Source organism: Thalassophryne amazonica, chromosome 23 (genome assembly GCF_902500255.1).
Source record: "Thalassophryne amazonica chromosome 23, fThaAma1.1, whole genome shotgun sequence".
NCBI classification, from domain to species: domain Eukaryota; kingdom Metazoa; phylum Chordata; class Actinopteri; order Batrachoidiformes; family Batrachoididae; genus Thalassophryne; species Thalassophryne amazonica.
In genome coordinates this window covers 20,619,778-20,647,474 of record NC_047125.1, presented here as the reverse complement: position 1 = coordinate 20,647,474, position 27,697 = coordinate 20,619,778, and the positions used below count along the sequence as shown (strand labels likewise).

The 27,697-nt window shown below is 40.1% G+C and overlaps 1 protein-coding gene across 3 annotated transcripts in view; it reads left to right on the top strand.

Annotated features, from left to right (window-relative positions):
- Positions 1 to 27,697, top strand: part of pcxb (pyruvate carboxylase b) — a 501,867-nt gene that overhangs the window by 6,767 nt on the left and 467,403 nt on the right. Inside the window, exons 1-3 of one of the 3 annotated variants that reach the window (XM_034164612.1) lie at positions 12,463 to 12,467; positions 14,290 to 14,299; positions 24,058 to 24,066. The exons of 1 other annotated variant lie outside the window; for it this stretch is intronic. In XM_034164612.1, coding sequence (XP_034020503.1) covers positions 24,064 to 24,066 — 3 coding nt within the window. In that variant the 5' untranslated portion in view covers positions 12,463 to 12,467; positions 14,290 to 14,299; positions 24,058 to 24,063. Of the gene's footprint in view, positions 1 to 2,227; positions 2,232 to 12,462; positions 12,468 to 14,289; positions 14,300 to 24,057; positions 24,067 to 27,697 lie in introns of those variants that run through there. One more of the 3 variants, XM_034164610.1, reaches the window with a different exon arrangement.

Genomic DNA, 27,697 nt, shown 5'->3' with positions numbered 1-27,697 from the left:
AAGCATTTTTGTTTTATTGGTTTGATCTTTCAATTATTTAAAAATTTACTTTCAGAAATTAAATCATTATATGGTGAGGTTTTCTTTTTATATCCATAGAACTCTGCAAGAAGATGAAGAATGCCTAACAAATTATTCCAAGGCTTTGGCAAACTCCAAGGCATGTACCCTGTACAATGCAGTGAGTGAATAGAAAGATAAGTCTAGTCAATTTTCAGTGGATTTTAATTAACTTTACATTGATGCAACAGATAAATAGAAAACACAGATTTGGTTTATTTATTTATTATACCATATCAATCAATCAATCAATTTTATTTATATAGCGCCAAATCACAACAAACAGTTGCCCCAAGGCACTTTATATTGTAAGGCAAGGCCATACAATAATTACGTAAAAACCCCAACGGTCAAAACGACCCCCCTGTGAGCAAGCACTTGGCGACAGTGGGAAGGAAAAACTCCCTTTTAACAGGAAGAAAACCTCCAGCAGAACCAGGCTCAGGGAGGGGCAGTCTTCTGCTGGACTGGTTGGGGCTGAGGGAGAGAACCAGGAAAAAGACATGCTGTGGAGGGGAGCAGAGATCAATCACTAATGATTAAATGCAGAGTGGTGCATACAGAGCAAAAGAGAAAGAAACACTCAGTGCATCATGGGAACCCCCCAGCAGTCTAAGTCTATAGCAGCATAACTAAGGGATGGTTCAGGGTCACCTGATCCAGTCCTAACTATAAGCTTTAGCAAAAAGGAAAGTTTTAAGCCTAATCTTAAAAGTAGAGAGGATGTCTGTCTCCCTGATCCGAATTGGGAGCTGGTTCCACAGGAGAGGAGCCTGAAAGCTGAAGGCTCTGCCTCCCATTCTACTCTTACAAACCCTAGGAACTACAAGTAAGCCTGCAGTCTGAGTGCGAAGCGCTCTATTGGGGTGATATGGTACTATGAGGTCCCTAAGATAAGATGGGACCTGATTATTCAAAACCTTATAAGTAAGAAGAAGAATTTTAAATTCTATTCTAGAATTAACAGGAAGCCAATGAAGAGAGGCCAATATGGGTGAGATATGCTCTCTCCTTCTAGTCCCCGTTAGTACTCTAGCTGCAGCATTTTGAATTAACTGAAGGCTTTTCAGGGAACTTTTAGGACAACCTGATAATAATGAATTACAATAGTCCAGCCTAGAGGAAATAAATGCATGAATTAGTTTTTCAGCATCACTCTGAGACAAGACCTTTCTAATTTTAGAGATATTGTGTAAATGCGAAAAAGCAGTCCTACATATTTGTTTAATATGCGCTTTGAATGACATATCCTGATCAAAAATGACTCGAAGATTTCTCACAGTATTACTAGAGGTCAGGGTAATGCCATCCAGAGTAAGGATCTGGTTAGACACCATGTTTCTAAGATTTGTGGGGCCAAGTACAATAACTTCAGTTTTATCTGAGTTTAAAAGCAGGAAATTAGAGGTCATCCATGTCTTTATGTCTGTAAGACAACCCTGCAGTTTAGCTAATTGGTGTGTGTCCTCTGGCTTCATGGATAGATAAGCTGGGTATCATCTGCATAACAATGAAAATTTAAGCAATGCCGTCTAATAATACTGCCTAAGGGAAGCATGTATAAAGTGAATAAAATTGGTCCTAGCACAGAACCTTGTGGAACTCCATAATTAACCTTAGTCTGTGAAGAAGATTCCCCATTTACATGAACAAATTGTAATCTATTAGATAAATATGATTCAAAACACCGCAGCGCAGTGCCTTTAATACCTATGGCATGCTCTAATCTCTGTAATAAAATTTTATGGTCAACAGTATCAAAAGCAGCATTGAGGTCTAACAGAACAAGCACAGAGATGAGTCCACTGTCTGAGGCCATAAGAAGATCATTTGTAACCTTCACTAATGCTGTTTCTGTACTATGATGAATTCTAAAACCTGACTGAAACTCTTCAAATAGACCATTCCTCTGCAGATGATGAGTTAGCTGTTTCACAACTACCCTTTCAAGAATTTTTGAGAGAAAAGGAAGGTTGGAGATTGGCCTATAATTAGCTAAGATAGCTGGGTCAAGTGATGGCTTTTTAAGTAATGGTTTAATTACTGCCACCTTAAAAGCCTGTGGTACATAGCCAACTAATAAAGATAGATTGATCATATTTAAGATGGAAGCATTAAATAATGGTAGGGCTTCCTTGAGCAGCCTGGTAGGAATGGGGTCTAATAGACATGTTGATGGTTTGGATGAAGTAACTAATGAAAATAACTCAGACAGAACAATCTGAGAGAAAGAGTCTAACCAAATACCGGCATCACTGAAAGCAGCCAAAGATAACGATACGTCTTTGGGATGGTTATGAGTAATTTTTTCTCTAATAGTTAAAATTTTATTAGCAAAGAAAGTCATGAAGTCATTACTAGCTAAAGTTAAAGGAATACTCGGCTCAGTAGAGCTCTGACTCTTTGTCAGCCTGGCTACAGTGCTGAAAAGAAACCTGGGGTTGTTCTTATTTTCTTCAATTAGTGATGATTAGTAACATGTCCTAGCTTTACAGAGGGCTTTTTTATAGAGCAACAGACTCTTTTTCCAGGCTAAGTGAAGATCTTCTAAATTAGTGAGACGCCATTTCCTCTCCAACTTACGGGTTATCTGCTTTAAGCTGCGAGTTTGTGAGTTATACCACAGAGTCAGGCACTTCTGATTTAAAGCTCTCTTTTTCAGAGGAGCTACAGCATCCAAAGTTGTCTTTAATGAGGATGTAAAACTATTGACGAGATACTCTATCTCACTTACAGAGTTTAGGTAGCTACTCTGCACTGTGTTGGTATATGGCATTAGAGAACATAAAGAAGGAATCATATCCTTAAACCTAGTTACAGCGATTTCTGAAAGACTTCTAGTGTAATGAAACTTATTCCCCACTGCTGGGTAGTCCATCAGAGTAAATGTAAATGTTAAGAAATGATCAGACAGAAGGGAGTTTTCAGGGAATACTGTTAAGTCTTCAATTTCCATACCATAAGTCAGAACAAGATCTAAGATATGATTAAAGTGGTGGGTGGACTCATTTACATTTTGAGCAAAGCCAATTGAGTCTAATAATAGATTAAATGCAATGTTGAGGCTGTCATTCTCAGCATCTGTGTGGATGTTAAAATCGCCCACTATAATTATCTTATCTGAGCTAAGCACTAAGTCAGACAAAAGGTCTGAAAATTCACAGAGAAACTCACAGTAACGACCAGGAGGACGACCATATACCTCTGTACTGCCTGGACATATGTGGGTTTCTTTCAGAGAATATTATTGTTGGGTGCATGAAGGAAATTCGGAACCATTGCTGCTTTTAAGTTAAATGTAGCTTGTAATAAACTTGTCTATTTCATGTCCAAAGCCTGGGTCTGGTGGCAGTGTCTGCATTCCTGTTGTAGTTTTACTAATTTTACAATTGAATTCAAACCAAAACCTTCCAATTTGGAAATGTTGAAAGGATAAACATGAACACTTGTGCTTTGCAGAGTATTGGGGGCATTGGGTGAGAGGAAAAGCACTGCTTAGGTGTGAGAAAGAAAGCAGGGCAGATTAAAAACGCACTCACACCATCCATTCTTTGTATGTGAGACTGTGCTTTTGAATGTCGCGAGGCTCATGTTTCATGTCGAAAAGCAAAAGTGTTCTTGAATTGCAGAAAAGCAGGAGGATTTTTGTCTCCTTTCAAGCTTCAACTGGAGTTTTGAAAATCTCTCAAACATTCAAACTTTATCTGCTTCTCTTTCATGATACTGTGCTTTGTTGGTATGTTCTAGTTGAAGCTGCTTGAGAAGGTCCCACAACCTTGACTGCACCGCTTCGTGCATTAGCAAGAATCCTGACTGGTAGTATCTCTGCCGTCTCTCACCCACATTGGCGTCACATTCCTGCCATTTGCTTCACCTCCCGTTGGGGGAATTGTTTCTCTTGCTACTGCATTTCTTTATTTTAGGCACCACAGGTTGAACAGAAATAAATGGTTACAGGGTCATTCCACGCAAACGCATCAGATAGGCGAAATTATTTTTTGTTTAACACTTATTGGGTTATCTAACATTTTCTGAGCATACAAATAATTTTATATTTTTGGGTGGGTACGAGCTGGAAAGTGCTCCGGAGTGGCTTATGAAGCATTGTTTGGAGGTAGCTCTACAAACGCAGCGGTTCCCAACCTTGTTTTCTCTCTTTGGAGACTCCCACCATATTTGTATCTTAGGGCCCTGTCCCACTGGGGAGAGGATTAATTGCGCATGAATTGCGTATACAAATTGCGGGTGTTCGTTGTCGTCCGCAACAAAAATGGCCAAAAATGACAAATGTCCCAGTATGAATTACGGATATATTAATAATATATAGTGAGTATATGACGAACAGTCGCGGTTATATAACGCATGTAGTGAGGAAACTGATCCGACAATTGAGATTATCACGGCAGTATTACGGGTGTATTATGAATGCATGGCGCAACACATGCGTGTGCACGGCATCTGCATTGCGGTCATAAAAGAAGCGCACTCGCTCCTTTTGGCATCACTATTCACACCAACAATACAGCCTCTGGAGCATTTGCTGTACTTGGACAAGTTGATCACAGAGTGTTGTCATGCGAGGGTTAACTGTTCATGAGTTTGGGGAGCGGGAGGGGGAAGCCGCTCGGGGTGTGAGACAGTGTTTTTTTTTTTTTTTTTTGAGAGTGTCAAGTGCTAAACAGCAACTCTTCCTTTTGTTGGTGTTAAATAAAAGTCCTCGAGGAGACCTGTTTGCTGCAGCTATTACGTCTTTGTGGATTTACACAGCCGGACTGGCACTGACTGGCAGGTATGTCACTTTCTGCCACATATAGTACTTTGGGTTTACGTGACGTGTTTGTTATGCATTCACAGATTATCAGCTGCAAAGCGGATGTAATAAAAACGCTTTATTCTTGGCCAATTTGCATGCATTCGCTACAACATATTTTAGTTTGTGATGTGGACATGATGGGCACGCAATATATCTGTTTTACACACTGTCCCGGTCCGCTGCCAAGCCGCAAATCCCCATGAGTTGCGGATATCAGCGGTTAACGGCAGATATACAGCGCATAGAGTGAGTATGTATTGTGTATGAATTGAGTATATATGGAGTATGTAAGGCGAATGTCATCAGCATCCAGATTTTTGAACAGCTGAAAAATCCTGGCTGCGGACACGCGTGCTTCTGCGGATGATCACGGGCATGTTCGGATGACGGCTGACTCATATAGGCATGTTACACAGATACTGTGGATGTTTGGCGATGTTTTGGGACAGGGCCCTAAGAAAGGGCTTCACAAATAATACCTCAGATTCACCCCGATGTGAGGGTGCTGCCATATAAAGTACTCACAACACATTGAGAGCAACTAGGAGATTAAGGACCTTGCCCAGGGACCCTTAGTGATTTTCTGGTCAGAGTGGGATTTGAACCAAGGATCCTCTGGTCTCAAGCCCATTGCTTTAACCACTAGACCATCACCTCCCCTAAATAAAAATAATATAACTGCGGAAAGTAATTTCGCTCAGTGTAGAATTCCGTGGAAATGCGGCGTCATCTTTCCATTAGTGCCCCCAACTCCACAGGAGACTGACAAATTTGCCAACAGACAAAATATTTAAATTCATAACTAATGTTTTTGCTCTGTCCATCATTAATACAACTGGGGCTTTACATATAACTTTAATTATAGCTTCCCTCCTTTCTGTTTAGTTCATCTAACGAAAAGCGATGGCTTTTTTAATTACTTTGGAGTCACAATGATAATACCCTGTGATTGTTGACAACCTCATTGGGGGGGATCTCTGATCCCATTTTGGAAACTAGGGTACTAATGCATTGTTTGGCTACAATTTATTTTCTTTGTACGTGTTTTTAGGTAAAGTAAGGTAATTGATTTTAAGTATTTAGTTTAGTATTTTAATTGGGCAAATAACCTTCAGAATATGAAAGCATTTATTTAGGGTCAAAGTTCGGGTTGGCAGACCAAAATTTACCCCTATCCCGTGCGTGTGTGTGTGTGTGTATATATATATATATATATATATATATATATATATATGAGCTACCATGGCATGAATTTGACAAACAGCATAATTTTTGTTGTGTTCATCCAGATGTAAGTCAGTTCTCCATAAATCAACAAATTGTTAACAGACAATATGTTGCAAGAACCTTTTCTGAGAAGATGAAAATGTAGATTCTTTGTTACCGTGCAGATGTTCAGTGAGTGTGTGTTTGCCTCCTGGTGATGGATTTAGGCAACATTGACACTTGTCATTGCATCAAAGGGTCTGTTTGTCAAAGCATGACAGTTTTTTTTAAATGTGTTAATGTATGAACCACAGATGAACTTTGCTCTTTATTTGTCTCACATCAGTTGGTAACCTTTGGACTTTGACTTTGTCAGGCAGAGGAGTGCCTGACATCTGCATGAGTAGAGGTAACACATGTTGAAAATGATTTTACTGTGGCATCAGAACTTTGTTCTGAGAATATACGTGCTTACGTTTGGGAAAACACAAGCTGTTATGGTGTATATTTGATATAATTATCTGCTTTTGATTCACTGATAGTTTTTGTGTGTCATCAGCTTTTAAGCTTTACATGTACGTATATTTATTTATTTATCAACTTTTATTAATTTTTTTTTTAATGAAAGAAAAGCTTGCTGGAGAAGTTTTGCCTTTTTAATTACAAACATAAAAACAAGAGCAAACAGATTTCTGACATCTGCCAGTCCGGATCCAGATCATCTCAGTGGAGTCTTCCATGCCCTAATATCTTCCTGTGTGTGAATTTGGTGAGAATCCATGAAGTAGTTTTGATGTAATCCTTATAAGCCTATAATGTGAAATCCTGAACCCGGATCCGGATCACCTCCAAAATTCAGTGGTGTCTTCCATGCCTTAATATCAATCTGTGGTGCAAATTTTAGTGAGAATCCGTGAAGTAATTTTAGCGTAATCCTTCAAAGCCTATATAAAATTGCTTGCAGAGAGTCAGGATTGGCCCCCACATATCCACAGCTCTCACACTCGACACCTGTTCCCCTCAAGGCTGCGTGCTGAGCCCACTGCTCTTCACCCTCTACACCTCTGACTGCACCCCTATCCACACCAGCAACACCTTCATTAAGTATGCTGGTGACACCACAGTGGTAGGCTGTATCACTGGAGGAGATGAGTCCGCCTATCGGCATGAGGTGGAACAGTTGATGGTGTGGTGTAGAGAAAATAGTCTGCTCATGAACACATCCAAAACCACGGCGCTAATCGTAGACTTAAGGAGATACAAAACAGACATTCAGCCCATGATCATGGGGGACGTGTGTGAAAAGGGCCATGGACCTGTTTCCTGGGAGTCCACATATGGCGCTTTTCGACTTCACAAAAGTAGCACTACTCGGCTCGACTCTACTCGGTTTTTTTGCTTTTCCACTAGGGTTAGTACCTGGTACCGGGTGCTTTTTTTAGTACCTGCTCAGGAGCGGTTCCAAGCGAGCCGAGCCGATACTAAAATGTGATGTCAATAGGCTGCCAGCCACTGATTGGTCAGAGAATGTCGTCACTGGATGAGTCATGAGCGCGCTGTCCAAGACGAAAATCAAAACCTGCCATTTTTAAATAGTCACAGCGGCGTTACAGCGACCGTCCTTTTCTTTCGTTTCATGGTGAGTTTTTTTTTTTTTTATTTACTCGCACAAAACCACACCGTGGTCTGTGGATGAGTTGCGGACGTTTGTGTTTGGTTGCGGAGGAGAGAATGCAGAGAGGTGGATGAAGCGATCCGAAATGAGAAAATCTCCCAGTCTTTGGCCGCGGCCGGCTAACCAGACATTACAGCAACGCAGAGAACAGCTGAAAAAGCCAAAAAGTCATTACAGGACCACAATGACCAGAGTAGGTCAGACCGTAAGGGCTGGAAACTGTTCGACCGCAGGGACGCTGTTTACGGACACCGAACGGCGAGCACCCGGAGGCAGGATGACTGCAACTCGGCTTTGTTAGAAGCGACAGATGGTAAGTGTTTTTGTGACTGTAGTCTGCTTGTTTAACGTTACTTATCCCATCGGTGGGAAGCACACTTTAACAAAGGAAGATTGTGAGTCTAAACTTGTGTTAAAGTAACATCGTTGTCTCATGTATGCGTACACAGTGATCCAGCTGATTGCTAACTAGTGTGCTAGCTAACTCCGTGCTCCGCTTTAAAGTATTAACTTCTGACAGAAAAACACCTAAAGTCAGCAAGACAACAGACGTACATTTGACTCATTTAGTGCCAATACTGTGATGTGTGTTTTTTTTTTTTGACATGTTGCCATTTTGTGTTTTTGTTGAAGAATCAGCACCACACACCGTGTCATCACTGGTCCATAAATATTGTAATAAATCCCACAAAGGTCCAGCAAAGTTCCCAAAGTTTCAGTTATCTTGGTCGCTTTGCATAAAAGTCACGTTCTTTCAAAATGATGCTCCAAATGGTCTGATTTGTTGGAGGATAATTTTGAAAGAACATAATTTTTATGCAAAGTGACCAAGATAACTGAAACTGTGGGGAATGATCATACAGACACTGAAGGTTTTTTTTTTTTTTTTTTTTTTTTTTTTTTTTTTTTAAACTTGCTTTCCCATTTCTACCTTCATTATTGTCCAGGCAAGAGGAAAAGGAGCCTGTTTCAGCAAGCAAATCTGTCCATCTTGAGTGATGTTGAGGCTGAAGCTGAACTGGCCCCAATCTGATCCTTGAGGAAATAACGGTGGTGGAAGCTGCATTTAATCAGGCATATCTTGGCGTACTGGGTGACCTTGTGCACGCAGTGTGTGACCGGTGCATGTGACCTGCGCCCCCACCCCAGACTACAGACACATGAAACTTTTGTATAGTTTGTGTTGCTTTTTTTTTTATTTTTTTTTATTTGCTCTTTTTTTGTTGCAGTAAACAATTTGACTCATGTGACTGTATCATAATTTGTCATTTCATGCTGAGTCAACAGTAAAACATTTTGTCATTGATGTTTTGGTGCAATGAAGGTTCATTTCTAAGAATTTTTAATTTGGGCTTTGCTGCTCCAGAAGACATTGCACACTACACCTGGCTGAATCTTTACAAAGATGCTGGAATAAGCATGTCTAAACTGAGATTTTACAAAATGGTATTTAACAAACAAAAAGGTTTTGTCACTTCAGTGACAGCACCATTACATCAAGGAATTTTGAACAACCAGTTTTTACTACTGGATTATGCTTAAACAGCGTTTCAAACTGTTAGCCTTTAAATCAGTAAACCTTGGTACTTTTACAAATCAAACTGATGTTGCACAAAAGTGGAGACATTTTAGCAAAAAGTACAAAAATTTATTCAAAATTCATAGTGAAACATAACATGTATAACATGATGATGACAAAGGTGTCCCATTCCGTGGCATGAACCTTTGCAGCGGTGACTCTGAGAAAACCATCTGAAACACACACATACAGCATACATATTTTAATTAGTGCTGTCAAGTTATTAAAAAAATAATGTAATTGATTACAGGGTTTGTGATTAGTTAATCTAAATGAATCATTTAATTGCAGGTATATTAAAAAAAACTCAGATCTGTGTGTGCTTGGGGCATTTAATAATCAGGTAAAAAAGGATCAGGGTTATTTTTGTTGCATATCAAGGAGGTATTAAACAAGCTGTAAATTGCTACTATGTTTTTCTTTTTGCATTCTTTTTCTTTTCTTTTTCTTTTTAATTTGCGCTCTAGATATACCACTTTCATTTGGTTAAATTTTATGTTTATTTTTTTCTTCCTCAGACCTTTCAAGTCTGTGTGTGGTTTACTGTTTCATTGTCCTGGTTACAATGACGGTAAAGAATTTGTATCTGTACAAAAATGAAATCTTGATCCCGAATCCGGATCACCTCAAAAATTAATTGGAGTTTTCCATGTCCTAATATTTATCTGTGGTGCAAATTTGGTGAGAATTAGTGAAGTAGTTTTGGCGTAAACTTTCAAAGCCTATACAAAATTAAATCTTGATCCAGATCCAGGCCCGGCGCCAGAAAAAAAATATTAAGGGGGCGATGAGTTTATCACAGGGAGCGGGCCCCCCCCCCCAAAAAAAAAGTACGCACCGGAGGGGACATGCCTCTGAGCGTGCATAATGAATTGGGTGCGCTCCTGGAAAGCTCGTGTATTTAGGCTACACCGTTGTAAGAGACTAAGAGTAAAGAGCGATGACAGTGTTTTTTTAATTATTATTTGAACGTATAGGCCCTCAGTCAAGTGATCTCCTGCATACCACAAAACCAAACCAACAACTGATCTGAGAAACGACACGAGACAGTAGATTAACCCCACATACAGCCCTCCATCACAAGCGCAAACACAGCGCAATTGGGGATGACAGTCACACAACGGGTCAAAGATAAACCTTTCATGTAGATTTATTTACAACAATACATAACTTTAATATCTGTCATTGTGGGCGACTGGCCGTGAACGGAGGGACTACGAAAATGCATGCTGCACGACAACAGCATGTTATTTGCATTAATATCACTTTTCACTGAGATACGTGCGTCCTCATCAAGCTGGCTGCTTTAGCTGTTGTTGTACTATCCATGAGAAAATCATCCGGAATATCCATATTGGGACCAAAACACACTTCTCACATTTTCATCTTTTCCTCTGCGGACAGTTCTTGGGCTGCGCGCGCTATGATGTCATTTGTTTACGCATAGCGAGCAGGTATAGCCAGGTACCGTTGACGTAAATCTACGATACCGGCCCAGCAACGCCCCGGTAAAGTGATAATATTTTGCTATATTTTCCAGTATTTCTTTTTCTTTCTTTTTTATTTTTATTTTTTGATAACTCTCACATCCAAGGGGACGGGGTTGATGATGTGAGGGGGCGTTGGGTCCGTCCAGATCACTGCCAAAATTTAATGGAGTCTTCTATTGTCTAATATCTATCTATGGTGAAAATTTTTTATCAAAATCCGTGCAGCAGTTTTGGCATAATCCTGCAAACAGACTGACAAACAAATGTAGTCATCTGCTTGTGTTGGTCCACCATGTTTTATCAAGTCCAAAGTCAGTGATATGGCTTTGGGCTTCTGGATGGTCCTAGAAACAAGACAGAACTTGGATGAGACATGAAATCTTTTTGAAGCTCCATACAGCCCTAAAACAACGATTCAGATTCTAGAGTGGAACCATTAGTGGAATTCACCACAAACCCAATCACCACAGGTTTGGACTTGTATGTTCTCTGGTCTGGCGTCTTCTCCAGCTGACAGATGGATAACTTTGTCACAGATGGACTGTCCAAAAATACAGCTTTCGTGGCTTTTTTTTTTTTTAATTAAAAATATGACGCAGAGTGTTCATGTTTAATTTTTTCTTGGAAATGTTGCCATGAGGTCTCATTGTTCTCGTGTCCATCCCCTAATGTGTGTAAAGCCAGCGGGCTATAAAGTGAGCACTGAGTTCTGTCATACCAAAGCACATCATGCTTACCTTCATGGAACTTGATGCATGTGGTGTGCTAGTTGATGAAGTTGCTGACTGTTGCTGTGGGCTCCACTTCCCGTTTCACACTGCTGTAGCATAAACTGTGCAGCAGGGAACTCTTACCAGACCTGTGCAGATCTAGAACCAGCACCTGGTACATAAATACAGCCTTGATATCTCACGTTGACATTATTTTATTCAGCAGCAGGGATTGTAAATTTGTTGCAGCAAATATTTGAAAATTATTTTGTTATTAGAAAATGTTATAGGAACCTGTCACTCCAATTTTTATTCTACAAGACATAATGAAAAATCCATCAATATTGTAATAGAATAAAACTAACATATATTAAGGTCCAATGTGTATGTAATTTTAACTAGCAGGGAACAATATTTGGCAAGCTGAGCACAAACTAACACAATAAAAAGCTATGATCATTCCATCATTCATTAATTTTCTACACCCGTTTACGTCAGTCAAAGGTCAAGATGGGACTGGAGCCTATCCGGGTTGTACACTGTAGACAGATGCCAGTTTTTAAATTTTTTTTTATCTTTTTTCCCCCGTCAAACAAAAGACCAGCACATCTTCAACAATACAAGGACAACTAAAGAGAAAGAAAAACTTGCTACAACTCAAACATTCATGAACATCCAATCCCAACATGCCTACCACAGGCACCACAAACAATGATGAATAAAAACACACACAACACACCCATAGCATGCTCAGGTCAGGTCTGAGAGTTTTCAATGATCCAAGGTAAACTACGAGGTCTCTTAGATAATAAACCGACCCTTTTATTTTTTTTTTTAACTATATGGATTTGAATGACATGCGATTACACCAATCATGCTTGAACCCTCGTGCGCATGCGTGAGTTTTTTCACGCGTGTCGGTGACGTCATTTCCCTGTGGGCAGGCCTTGAGTGAGATGTGGTCCCGCCCTCTCGGCTGAATTCCTTTGTTTCACACGCTGCTCGAGACGGCGCGCGTTGCTTTATCAAAATTTTTTCTGGACCTGTGACGAATATCCGAGTGGACACTATTCGAGAAATTAAGATGGTTTTCTGTGAAAAGTTTAACGGCTGATGAGAGATTATGGGGTGTTTCTGTCGGTGTAAGGACTTCCCACGGAGCGGGACGTCCTGCAGCGCTTCCAGGCGCTGTCGTCGGCCTGTTTCGAGCTGAAAACATCCTAATTTAAGGCTTAATTCACCCAGGACATCGTGAGAGAACAGAGAAGATTCAGAAGAGGCCGGCATGAGGAATTTATGCGGACATTCCACTGTTTAAGGACATTTTTTTAATGAAAGACGTACGCGCAAATTCGCCGAGTCGTTTCCGTGACGACTCGGCAAATCTGTGTGCGCCGCGACAGGAAAAACACCTCCGTGTTGAAAACCATTTGTAGAATTCAGGCGGCTTTTAATGGCTTTCAACAAGTGAGTAACTGAGAAATTGTTTAACAGCTTGGGCATGTTCCAACTTGCCCGTTAAGATTTCCAACGGAGGTGTTTTTCCTGCCGCGACCCCCCGCGGTCGGGTCCAGCCCGACATGCGACTCTGCCCGCACGTTCTTTCATTACAAATGACCGTTAACAATGGAATGTCCGAATAAACTCCTCATGCCGACTTCTTCTGAAAGTTCTCTGTTCTCTGACGACTTACTGCGTCAACAGAGCCTGAAATGTGGAAGTTTTCAACTTGAAATGGCCAGACGCTGCCGCCTCGAAGCGCAGATCGCCGTCAGGCGCCGTGGACCGTCCTTAAAGCGACACTACCAGACCAAAATCTCTCATCAGCCGTTAAAATTTTTACCGAAAACCAGCTGAATTTATTGAATGGTGTCCACTCAGTTGTGCCTTACAGTTTTGAAAAAATTTTTATCAAACAAAGCAACAGTCTCTGAGCCATTCCTAAACAATGAAAAAAATCGACGAGCGGGTGGACGACTCCTCACCCAAAGACTGCCCACAGGCGAATGACGTAACCGACAGGCGTGAAAAAACTCTCGCATGCCCACGAGGGTTCAAGCATGTCTGATGTAATCACACGTGATTCAAATCCATATGGTTTTTGAAAAAAAATAATAAGGTCGGATACTTTTCTAATAGACCTCGTATATAAGGTTGCTACACTTTTAGAAGCCCATCAGCCCTCCCTGTGAGTCTAAACTTGATGTTTTTTCCCCCAAGTTAAAAAAAAATTGATCTCTTTCAACCATAAAGAAATGGATGGGAGATGTAAAGTTTTCTAGTATAATACTAATCTGCATAGTGCTAGCAATGAGGTAAAGGCAATTACATCTACCTGTGATCTGCATCTGTTGCTAAAGGACACAGTAGGGATTCCAGGGACTACAAAAATAGCGATCAGTGGACAAGGCTCCAGCCTGATTCCAAGAAAGTGAGAGATCACATCAAAATATGGTTGAAGTTTGGGCAGAGAATAAACATATGACTTAAATCACAGGGAGAGGAGTTGCATCTGTCACACAGATCCGAATTATTGGGATAAATTTTTGGATAATTTGGATTTTGATGAATGGAGCCTGTGTACTGCTTTAAATTGAATTTGGGAAAGTCTTGCACAAGATGATGTACAAATTCTGTCTACTGCCTTATCCCAGAAACCTTGTTGGGAAAGTGTAGGAACACGGACCCACAACAGGGGGCGCAAATGAACGGACAATGGAGGAGTCAAATAACACTGTTTTTACTGTTGTGAAAACAGGCACAACAACACAGCCGATTACAATATTGAGACTGAGTCCAATTACAACGGTGTCGTGTGGGCAGGCTCGACGATAGGAGACGTCTGTCCAAGTCGAACCGGAACCAACCCGATTTCCTCTGCCACCGAACCCCGGGAATACCGGAGCCGCCAAGTCCCGAATTCCCAGGTGGCCACTGCCTCCGCTCGTCGGATCCGGTACTGCTGGCAAGGAACAAAAACAGTCAGGTGTGGATGCGGCTGCACCCAGCAACACGGAGGGTGGAGAGTCTACCTCCACCTCTCGTTAACAACAATGCAGGAGTGTAGGAGGGTGAGTACTTATCCAACTGTTGTCCAGAAGTCTGCTGTCCTACAAATACTCAACAAGAAATACAACAATGGTTATTTATATGTTCGGGCAGAGATTATTACCTCTTTGATTAGGCGATATCTCGGCAAATGAGGTGGAGATGCCATCCTGCTGATATACCTCCCTGTTGATTAGAATCAGCTGTCTCCAGTGATGGGTGACAGCTGTCATCCTGGCTGCTCCTGTAAGGCGGCAGCGCCCTCCGGTGCCTGGAGCCCGCACTCCAGGCAGGGCGCCCTCTAATGGTGGTGGGCCAGCAGTACCTCCTCTTCAGCGGCCCACACAACAAACCTTCCCTGAACTCCAGACCCAACTCTTGTTTCCAATTACAGGTGATGTTATTAACTGGTTAACTGTCCATTGAAAGAACAAGATTATATAGCCACGATATAAGAGCTTTCTTATTGGGCATAAGTTCAGAGAGATCCTCCCAAGGATGTTTAGGGGGCTCAGTGGGGAACTTTAGAAAAATAGTAGATGCACAATGTCTAATTATAAAAAAAATGAAATAAATGAGACGAGGGCAGGCCATATAAGGAAGACACATCAGCAAAATCAAGAAAGACATTATCCATAAAAAGATGACAGAAACATTTAATGCCCGTCTTAGCCATAAATGAAATGCAGCATCCAAGTAGGAAGGAGGAAAGATGTGATTATTACATAAAGGGCCAAGAGCAGAAGCAGATACACATTTAAAGTGAAGTCGAAATTAGTTCCATATTTTAAGAGAGTTAAGTACAACAGGATTATCTGTGTACCGAGACAGGGACACAGGGAGGAATGTAAATAATAAGGCAGTGAGAGAGGTAGATAAACACAACTAGGCTTCAAACTGGTAGCAAGTTGCATGAGCATATTTTAATCAGTTAATGTATTTTTGAATGCGAGCTGTCCAGTTATAAAAAATCTAATTAGGTAAAGACAGACCTTCACTGAGCTGACATTTTTGTAATTATGATTTACGTACTCTTGGAGTTTTACCTTCCCATATAAATGAGGAAATCATTTGATTGATAGATTTTTAAAAAAGGTTTTGGGTAGACAGACCTCAGTTTTAAGCTATTATCATACCCACAGAATAAAATCTAGCAACCCTGTTGTGGTGTTGAAGAGATGCAAAATGACACAAACTGCAATGCTTTCTCAATACTTGTGAAACTGGCTGTTTAATAATAATAAAACAACAATAACAACAAAAACATACATGCAGTGAGTCAAATAAGTATTTGATCCACTGTCGATTTTACAAGTTTTCCCACTTACAAAGAATGGACAGGTCTGTAATATTTATCGTAGGTACTTGGGCTGCAGCTATTGAATATTTTTGGAATAGAGTATTCTAATTTATTAATTTATCAAGTTATCGAATAAAAAGTACTTTTATGCTTTTAAACTATCAGTAGAGGCAGGGCTCTCCCTAAGCAATGGCACAATGTTGCTGTGCCATCATGCAGATTTTTAAGTTTAGGGTGTTTCCTCTCTCTGTTTTTTCTCTGTGTAATTATTTATTTTTTTCACATTGTTCAGACATTTGGGAACTTTGCCAAACCATAAGCCCAGGTCTGTGAAATCTTATGTCTGCTGACAGGACATTCTTTTCTCTCTCTCTCTCTCTCTCTCTCTCTCTCTCATTGCTCATTTCATTTGCACTTTTTAGTTCTGATTTATTCAGTGTTTAGTGTATATTTATACATGCCGTACAGAATGCAGCTCAAACCGAAGTTAAATTCCTTGTTTTCTGTGGATATTTAGCGAATAACAGCCTTCGAAAAACAGCTGTGGAGTGCAGCGTTTCCACAAAAGCTGCATTGATAAATTAACCGTACAGCCTGTTGATTTTAAAAACTCTTATCAAATCTGAATAAATGCATTTCTTTGGATTGTTAAACATGATTCACTTAAAGTGCGCGTCCTTTCGCTTCAACTGCAGAGGTGGAGAGCAGCCAGTGGACCAAGCTGTTGTTGTTGGTTTTTTTTTAATACAAACCCATTGCTTCATTTAAATATGCGATAAGTCTGTTTCAGATGATTAGCGCTGACCCGCTTTCACTTAAAGTGCTTTATTTTACTCAGTGTCACCTGCTACATTGATTAGCTCTTACATTAGTTATGCACATGCTGTATGGTCTTCTTTTCTGTTTTTTGTGGGATCATTACAGCACCACACACAGGCCTGGCATATGTACTACAGCTTTAAGCTTTTTTTGTAATCAAATTATTAGTTACTTGATTAATCATTTCAGCTGAAGTAGGTACACTTCAACTGTGAGAGACAGAATCTTAAAAAAATTTTTAAATCACATTGTATGATTTTTAAATAATTAATTTGCATTTTATTGCATGAAATATTTATTTGATCACTTACCAACCAGCAAGCATTCTTGCTCTAACAGACCTGTTAGTTTTTCTGTAAGAAGCCCTCCTGTTCTGCACTCTTTACCTATATTAATTGCACCCGTTTGAACTTGTTAGCTGTATAAAAGACACCTGTCAACACAATCAATCAATTACGCTCCAACCAATCCATCATGGCCAAAACCAAAGAGTTGTCTGAGGACACCAGGGCCAAAATTGTAGACCTGCACAAGGTTGGGATGGGCTACAGGACAATAGGCAAGCAGCTTGGTGAGAAGGCAACAACTGTTGGTGTAATTATTAGAAAATGGAAGAAACACAAACACAAGATGACAGCCAATCTTCCTCTGTCTGGGGCTCCATGCAAGATCTCACCCTGTGGGGTAAGGATGATTCTGAGAAAGCTCAAAACTACGTGGGAGGACCTGGTCAATGACCTGAAGAGAGCTGTGCCAGTGACCATCTGGATGATCCAGAGGAGGCATGGGAGAAGGTCATGTGGTCAGATCAGACCAAAATAGTGCTTTTTGATATCAACTCCACTCGCTGTGTTTGGAGGATGAGAACAATCCCAAGAACACCATCCCAACTGTGAAGCATGGGGGTGGAAACATAATTTTTGAGGGTGCTTTTCTGCAAAGGACAGGATGACTGCACCATATTGAAGGGCGGATGGATAGGGTCATGTATCATGAGATTTTAGCATTTAGCAAACAACCTCCTTCCATGAGTAAGAACATTAAAGATGGGTCGTGTTTGGGTCTTCCAGCATGACAATAACCCCAAACATACAGCCTGGGCAACTAAGGCGTTGCTCTGTAAGAAGGATTTGAAGGTCTTGGAGTGGCCTAGCCAGTCTACAGACCTGAACTCAACAGAAAATCTTTGGAGGGAGCTAAAACTCCAAACCTGTAAGATCTGGAGAAGAACTGTATGGAGGAGTGGACCAAACAAAGGTTTCTGCACCAAATATTAATTCAATGTGATTTTCTGATTTTAGATCCTGTCTTACAGTTGTGGTGTACCTACAATAAAAATTACAGACCTCTCCATTCTTTGTAGGTGAGAAAACTTGCAAAATCAACAGTGGATCAAATACTTATTTGCCTCACTGTACATTTACCAATGCTTTCCACAATAATCACGAGGTGATCCAAAAGTGTGCATCCAACTATTTTGCATGTTTTCAGCAACTGTTTTTCTGTCCTCTGACACATGAGCGCATGCTTATTATTCACAGCTTACTTTGTACACTGTCAGAATTTTGTTGTCTGTCCTGCTGTGATGTGCAGCTTAAAAACGGTGATCTCTATCTATTTATATATCACTCGACCAAACTCAGGCAATTGTGGCCCTTGTTGCCACTTTTTTTTCATCCTGGTTCGAGCACACAGGTCATTGACACGCTTTCATGAATTCCTCAAGTAATGACGACATTGAGGAACGTATCGATTGATGATCATTGCATAGCTTGTACAAATGGAGTTGCAACGTATCGGACTTCTTCATTTTCTTTGAAGAGTGAGGCTTAGTTTATATAGTGCAAAATCATAATGTCATTTTCCCCAAAGTGCTGTAAGTGCATACGTACAGTTCTTCCTAAGAAGTTAACTTGGGTTTGCAAAACAAATATTTTAATGCTGAAGTGGGCCAGTGTTGATGTTGAGCTGAGAATGTGAATGACTTCCAGCCATCATTCTCTGCATCATAAAACTTTAACTTTTTTTTTTTAAAGCACTTGTTTCTCTGCTGTCCACCAGGACTATTGAATTATGAAGTTTAAAAAACAAAGTCTTGTGCAAATAACTGAGCAGCTGCATTTTCTTGCACATTTGTGCTTTTTGCCCAGAGAGGTTTTGTTTCAACTTTGTGCATCAAATGAAACCAGTAACCATTCTTCCCCTTTTATTGTTTAGCATTTTGGGACAGGCAGTGGCCACATTCCTGCCACACAGCAGCTACACTTTAAAAAGCTCACTGACAGATTTAAGAGAAACTCTGCTCCATGGAACAAATGCGATTCATCTTCAGCCCAATAATCTCCTGATGTGTTTTGGTAAAACTGACGAGATGCTTTAAAACCACTTCATTTTTAACGTGTGAAAAATGAAGCCTAGGAATATTCGTAGTCATGCAACGGCAATTAGGACAGCGCATGAGTAATGATTGTGTAAGGTTTGATCAATCTCGGCAGCAAAAACATTTGTTCGTAGCACACTCCTAAGATTTGCTTGGTGCATGCTAACAAATTGGAAAGCTGGTATAATCTGATGTCAGGCCTTGTATACAAGAGACCCGCTCTGTTCATGCAGAAATGTGGGAATTCAGAGGTACAGGCTGGGTTAAGTGGTTATTGGACCAAACTGGAAGAGGTGGGTTGCTTTTTTCCCCTCACTGTTTTATTTATTTATTTATTTAAATCATGTAATATTCAATTTATACGTGCCCTTCTTGTTTTTGCAGCCTTGCACACAGTTTGTCATAATTCAGCTGCACAGTTGTACACAGTTAAGCATGATTGTAATATTATACTTGGTTGAAAGTGAATATGTTTGTGCTACACTGTAATACCTGGGATTAAAATCCAAAATGTCAGAATGATCATGTGTAGGGTTGCTTATCGAGAACATATCGTTAAGAAATGATTCGATCCACCGACATCGATAGTCTTTTTGCTTAACGGTTCCCTCATTGGTCCTTCAGAGCGGCTGGTGTTTTTGAGGGCGTTTGTCAGGAAAATGATCATTTCTCTACGTTGATTACAGACCCTGCAGCGGCTCTGTAATCAACTGTTTCTGCAGCGCGACTCCACTTTGAAGCTTGAACAAATGAAGCAGTGCTTCAATCCGCTGGCTTGTTGGTTCTTTGATTCGTTGCCCTTCAAGAAGTGGCAAGTCCACTTCTTAACCCCTCTCAAAGCCATTAAAATATGTTAATCAAGAGTCACTTTTGTATGGATTAAAGTCACTATCTGGGACTCTTGTTGCAGTCAAGAAACAAGAATCGTCCTCCGTTCCGTTGGCACAGCTTCAAACACTGTGTGGCTGTCTGCCGAGACAGACTCCGGTCGAAATTAATAACTTCAAAGCGAATCACTTTAAATAAAATGACACCTCTTTCCAAGTGCTGTAATACAGACAATAAACTACAGTTGACTAAAACTTTTTTCCCTCCCAGAATGAGAAGTCCTGCATTCTTTATGAATTACATTGATGCTGACGTGCAGCACAGCCAGCTGCAAGAGCTCAGCTCAGAGGTACGGAGTGAGATTCATGCCAGTAATGTCTGAAAGGAAATGCTTTTGACAAAAACAGCAGATTTTGTTTATTTCCATTTATGTCAAGAGATCAAGGCTCCACCATGTCGAGTTTATTTATGTCCAGGGTTTAAGGATCCAGTGACCAGGTTCATATTTATTTAAGACTCAATAAAATGTTGTTGACATAGAAAACCCATAAAGCCTACTTTTAGTACACAGAAAATTCACAAGAGGTATTGATAAGGAATCAGATTGATAAGCGGAATCGATAATGGTATCGATATCAATAAAATGTTATCAGTACCCATCCCTAATCGTGTGGCACCGCTTTTATGGTATTCATATTGCAAATAAAGATCAAGCGAGCCTTTGCCCTTCTGCAAAGGCACCCTAAGCAAGAGCTGATCCTTTTCTGATTGACCGAACTTGACAAATAAGTCACATAGTTTGATTCTTTATCAGATGGGGCTGTTCAAAGTGCACCATTTCAGGTATTGTACTTATTGTTACATATCTAGTTGTTCTCCAAGTACAATTTGGTCTATAAATGTTGAGCTGTAATCCCTTTTTGTGTTGCATTATCTTTCTTTCCTAATTGTTTTGAATTATATTTTTCAACAGTATTGTCTTTGTCATTTTTCCAGTTCTCCAGTTCATGTTACTTAATCTGGTTGTTACAAGTGCCAGCAGCTATAGGAGTTATTAGAAAAAATCTCAGCATAATGTGCACCCACTCCCTGAGGTCTTTGTAAAGAAACATTTGTTGTTTGCTTAATTATGCTGTATGAGTGTAAAAATAACCCTGTGCCAGGAGATAATGAGCATCTCGACCCATCGGGATATCACAGACTAGGGATGCACTGATCCACAATTTTTCACTTCCAATCCCGATACCTGAATTTGGATATCTGCTGATACCGATTCTGATCTGATACCAAAGCTGTTTGCTGTAATATTATTATTATCATCATTATTGTTGATTTTATATGAGGATTTTCTTAAAAAGGAGACCTGAAAGTTAAGCTACAGTTTGTTGATGAAAGCCTAGATTTGATGTTTTGATGAAAGAATTAGTACTTTTATTTTTTTTTTTTAAATAGCATTATTTTTATAGATTTAAAGAGAAAAGACAGCACTCTCTGTCAGTCTGTCTCTCCTCAATTTTCAATTTCAATGGAGCTTTATTGATATGGGAGACATATGTTTACATTGTCAAAACAAGAGTAAAAATTAAGTCCTGTCTGTCTCTTCTTCTCAATTTTCAATTTCAATGGGGCTTTATTGACATGGGAAACATGTTTACATTGTCAAAGCTATAGTTTTAAGAGTAAAAATTTTACATTTTCTCTCTTTCTGGAAACACGAAGCCTTTCAACTGTAAAATCAACCATAAATTTCGAAATGTATCATCAGCGACGCTTACCCACAGTACTTTAATGGAGATTATTTTCCCTTTCAGCGGACAGAATCTCTGTTCTCCTCAGCTGCGATCTGTGCTGGCTTTTCATAACATTTCCCACCTTGGGACACTGAAGCGGCTAACTTTTCAGCACATATTTTCAGCAACAATTCAGTTCATTTTTCGGAAAATCTGTGCTCGACGAACAGACCATTTGAACCCGAGAGCCAGGCGGAAATTTGCCGCTGCCCGCAGCTAGAACACAGCGCAAGAGGGCTCTCTCAAACAGCTTTGCTTCATAAAACTCCCCTCCTCTCCTCACGTATCAGAAAACGTCACGGGTTGGATTGGTATTCCGATACTTGAATTACGTCTGTATCGGAAGCCGATCCAGAGATCGGATTGGTCGCAACTGTGTCACAGACCACCCATGTAAAGCTCCCATGCTGGTCCAGTTGTCCGCCAAAGTGGGTAGTAGGTGTCAGTGCTGCTTCACTGTTTTATTTATTTATTTGTTTATTTTTGGCTATGTTGTCCTACGATTTGCCTGGATAATTGGGAGGCACCCTGTTACTGCCGCTGTAATTATCTCAGTCAACGAAGTTGGACAGAGGTTATGTTTTTACATCTGTTTGTGAGCAGCCTGTAACCCACATTTTTTATATATCGTTATGAAATTTTTTGTTTTTTTAAAGAGAGGATTCATATCCTGATAGGCAAGACATGATTCAGTTTTCAAGGTTATAGGACAAAGGTCAAAGTCAGGAAAAATCCCTATACTTAGAAATTCAATTTTTTTTTTTTTTCTTCTTCATATTTGACAGTGTTATGTAGGATGGTATCCTTGATAAACTGACAAAGTGTGATCCAGATCGGACCTGGATTCCAGATTTTGTGGTCATTTAAATTGAAAACCCTATTTAATGTATATCTTATATTATATCTTCATCAAACGTGCCTCAATTACTCTCATATTTCAAAGTGAGGTGCAGGCTGGCACTCACTATCGCCTAACAAAGTTTGATCTGGATCTGATCTGGATTGTGGATTTTGTGGACGTGATTTAATATTCAAAAGCCCATTTGGTGTACATTTTATATTATACCTCATTTGTGACAATGAGGTGCATACTGGCACTCAATTAATAAAATAAGTTTCATTCACATCTGATCAGTATTGCGGATTTAGCGGATATTTGATTTTGACATTGCAAAGCCGTTTTGATCTAGATTTTGTATTTTAGCTTATGAAAAGCCACTTCAAACAGGACTTTGATCTTGAAAATTTTTTCCAAGGTAAAAATTCGTTGAATTGGAAACTATTGTTGGCAGAGGTTTGCGCTCTCCGAGTGTGGTGCTCTAGTTTATGATGGAATTTTACTTAATTTGGTCACTTAAAGCCTCGGATTGACATTGCCCGTCTGTGTCTTCGTCGAACAATTTATCTGCATTATGCCAGTCTGTCCAGCTGAAAATAGGTTCTGGCCTTGACTGGGGAGTGACCTGTGATTGAAGGGTTTCCCAACTTGTTGTAAACTCTGATCTACTTCATGCAGCAGAAACTAGAGAAATACAACAGTCCAGTGGGCCACAAGGGTGGGAAACTCTTTACTTTCTGCTGTTACTAATGAATAAATGGGACAGGTCACAATGGACATTTCTCTGTCCCATTCCATGAACCTTTTTGACTTTTATTGATGGATTTTTTTCAGTGCTATAAAATTGCTCCCTGCTGCATTGTGCTGTGTGGCTTCCATCTTTAATGCCACAGTGTGTTGTGTATTATTTGTTCAGTAGATGTCAGTCGTGTCCAAGCTGTTAAATGAAGATGAACAAGGTTCCTTGAAGCGTCGAAGCTTCATTTCGCTGTCTGTGATACCGCTTTGTAACACCCCTGGGTTTTCTCTTTGGTCAGCTTCGCCTCTCCTGCCAGTGAGAATGATATCGTGGCTCTTGTCTTGTGTCTTGTCATAGTACTCTCCTTTCAGAAGTGCAAAAGTGAAACCACACTTTTGAGCACATACAGCAGTCCATCTTTCATGATTGGATTAGCGTTCATCCTAACTCTTACGTAAATAGATGGACATGTACACGTCATTGTAGACTGATCGTGGAAGTTAGACTTAGAAGTGTTTTTGCAGAGAGGCAGCCTTTGTGTGCATAAAAGGTTTATTGCATTTGATCTAATGCTGGTAGACAGACAAGATATGATTTCTCACATGTCCTCAGCCTCAGACTTTATCTTTTGTAGATGTTGGACTTAACGATCGGTTACCTATACAATACATAGATTGGGAAGGGAACGTGTCTTGCAAAGGAAGACGTCGGAGACCAGGGAATACTCATAAATTGGATTTAGATTGTCAGAGGAGCTGCAAATGTGTTTTCTCTGGTCAACCCTAAACATGGCAGGCTTATCAGCCTCCGAAGGTCAAAACGCCCTGCTGTTTTTTTCCAGAAGAATTTCTACGGGCTTGGTGAACCATTTGGCTGCCCTTTTATCTTCTGCCCTCCCCGACAGTCAGTCTGATGTTGTCAAGCCAACGCCAGACATTATGCACACACTGACAGAAACTGATAAAAACTCATCTGCCTGATACGAACTCATCTCATCTGCACTCATGACGCATGCCCCATCTCCCCCCCCCCCCCCCCCCCACATCTAGCAATGCAGAGTTAGTTAAAAAGAAACAGTTTGTTAAAACAAAGTTCCAACTGAAGGTTGAATGAGTGTCCTTCTGTCTACAAGAATGATAGGGCTGTGATGATCAGAGTCCCTTTCGTCTGAGAGAATGTCCTTTTCATCATGATGCAGATCAGAGGTCACTTGGAGGTTGTGAAGACAGTGTCTTTTCTTGCATTGTGATTGATCAGAGTTGCTTGCAGTGTCACTCGGAGGCACAGGCATAATACGTTGGCTACTTGACATCATAAAGTGGCTTTTTAATAGCTTAGTTGTGAGCAATAGATGAGTGGCTGCTGTGTTTAACTGCTGTAGGATTTTTATGTATGCGTTGGCTGCACTGCTTTGTGCGGTTGGCAGTGTACTGTATATATGTCTGTATCTGCAAGATATGTATCGGGGGAGTTCTCCTGATGTTTTTGGTCGAGACGAGACTGATCCGATCCAATATCAGTATTGGGTTCTGATACCAACGTAATTCACGGGTTGGAAAATTACGATCCAACCTGCGGACAATTACGATCTGGGACCCACGTGTGTGTGTGTGTGTGTGTGTGTGTGTGTGTGTGTGTGTGTGTGTGTGTGTGTGTGTGTGTGTGTGTGTGTGTGTGTGTGTGTGTGTGTGTGTGTGTGTGTGTGTGTGTGTGTGTGTTTTCTGCTGAAAAGTTTCCGAAAGGGATCCCCTGCTGGCTGCTCTGCTTTCAGAATAGATTTCCTGAATGGAGGCGTGTCTTAATGAGACACAGAGTGATGAGACATAAGGAGCTGACAGGAAGGGTGTGACAATTTACCCAGACTGACTCCAAATATGAGTACTTTTATTTTTGGGAGGTTTCTTGTTATTTTGGAAATGTGGAAATGCGCTCAGTCTATAAAATGGTACATGTACTCGGGGCATCTCTTGAAAATCATCTGGTTTTCAAATGCTGAAGCTTCAGCCACTGACCCCACAGTAAATAAAAGTATTTAATTCTTTCACCAAAACATCAAAGCGCGGCTTGTATTTTATATGTACCCTTTGGCAAATTGTAGCTCAACTTGCAGGTCTAAGAATACTCCTCGATTCCACTTCATCGTGAAGCTGTATAACTGGGGATATAACATATCCTCATGTAAAATCAACAAAAATAATAATACTAAAGCAAACAAAGCTCTGGTATTGGTATAGGCAGATATCCAAATTCAGGTATCGGGATCAGATCAGAAGTGAAAAATGTGGATTGGTACATCCCAAGCTTTTGGGCAAGTGCTTAGCTTCAGAGTGTTTTTGTGTGTGTGTGTGTGTGTGTGTGTGTGTGTGTGTGTGTGTGTGTGTGTGTGTGTGTGTGTGTGTTTGTGTGTGTTTTTTCTCTTCTTCTCCTCATGTCATTACAACATTTTTATACTACAAAATGGTTTGAGAGTGTATTTGCCACAACATGACAAACCAGTTATTGCAATCTGACATGGGTTCTTCAGGCTAAAGTCATTATGCTCTTCAAATTGACAGATTATCAAATTATATATCATGACAAATAATGAAATCGATCAATATGGATTTCATTAAGAGGATCAAACTTGACTATCTAGAGGAAGTAAAAGTTGTAACAAGATCTCTGTGGAATCTTTGGAAGGATCATTAACGGTAAATAATGAAATTGATCAATATGGGGTGGCACTCTGGCTTAGCGGTTAGTACTGTTGCCTCACAGCAAGAAGGTCATGGGATCATGTTCCACCCGGTCCTTTCTGTGGGGAGTTTACATGTTCTTCATGGTTTGCGTGGTTTTCCACTGGGTGTTCTGGCTTCCTCCCACTTCCAAAGACATGCAGGTTAGGTGAATTGGGGACTATAAATTGACCTTGGTGTGTGTGTGTCTATCTGTATGTGGCCCTGTGATAGACTGGTGTCTTGCCCAGGATGTACCCACCTCACTCCCTATGACTGCTGGGATTGATTGTGGCCACCATCTTGTTGTGGCCATTACTCTTGCTCTACTGTTGTTCCTTCAGGGATTGACAGTTGACATTCCAGTCACATTAAACTTTGTCCTTGAGGCTGTCTCATTATATTTTCCATTGCAAGTCATACTGGTGGTGGTGTTTTCATTGCACATTGGCAACAGTTATCAAGTACTGAGGGAAGACAACAGAAGGAAGGTGATGTTAGTCCCCTGCATTGCAAACTGTTGAATAATTTTGATTAATTGTAAGAAATTACAGAATCTAAAGGGTCACCTGGATTAGTTTGGCAGAAATACTCCCACTAGAGTATAGAATGGTGCGCTTGTGGAGAAAATAAGCCCTTTGTGTTCATATGAAATTTCAGCCTTCAGATCTGTGATTTTATTTATTTATTTATTTATTTTTGTCAGGTTACACATTCAGTCCTTGTTTTCTCCTTTCCATATTACACACTGGCGAATTTACATTTTTTGGAAGATGAAAGAGCATTTGATACCAGTCCACAGCATAAATTTACAACTATGTGGCTGCTGATTACTAATACTTCCCATGCATTTGTCTTTAAATCAAAGTATTCAGGTGCTGTATCCCTTGGAGAACTCTAAACTTCCTCTGAAATACTATTTTAGAACTGGTTTCCCATTTGATAGTAGATGTGAAAACCTTTGTAGTATTTATTTATTTATGTTTATTTTTTAATTAATGTTGTGATATGGCACTTAATATAACATAATATGATTTAGTTTAAAAGTTTCTGCCATTAGATATGAAACTAGGTCTGTTTCAGGAATGGTAATTGTCAAATTTGAATATGTCTAGCAACTGTCTGTATGGGGAAAAATAAGTTGTATGTTGATTCTAGTTTGACAGTGTTCTTGGAGGCATTTTTAGGCTCTAAATGTGATATTCTCCCTGTATTTTTGGAAATTCCTCGTTGGCCACCATCTTAAGTGTGTTGTCAGTACTGCTTTTTTCTTGGGGGAGAGAAAAGCTCAGTGCACAGAGGGAGTGTTGCTTCATTATCTGCACAGGACACCATTTAGCCACTAAATCTTTACAATAAAAATGGTTGTAGGCTTTTATGAAAATGTCATTTAAGATGCTTTTAAAGCAATCATATCCACATCAGAAGTGTTTTTATGAGAAGTATCACCCATCCCTATTCTAGACTAAATGCACTGAAAAAAATATACATGGGAAAACCTGGAAAAAGTTGAAATTTGCAAATCTGGTGCAATAATATTTGGCCTTGTTTGACCTTTCTGTATGTGTCCTCTTTCTTTCTTGTTTCTTGCTTTTCAGACTTTGGGAAACTGTATCTGACAGTGTGAGCTTTTGTGTAGATACAGTATACTGTTTCAGGCCAAGTGTCAATGCTTGTACCAACAGTCTCAAGACCTGAATTCACCAAC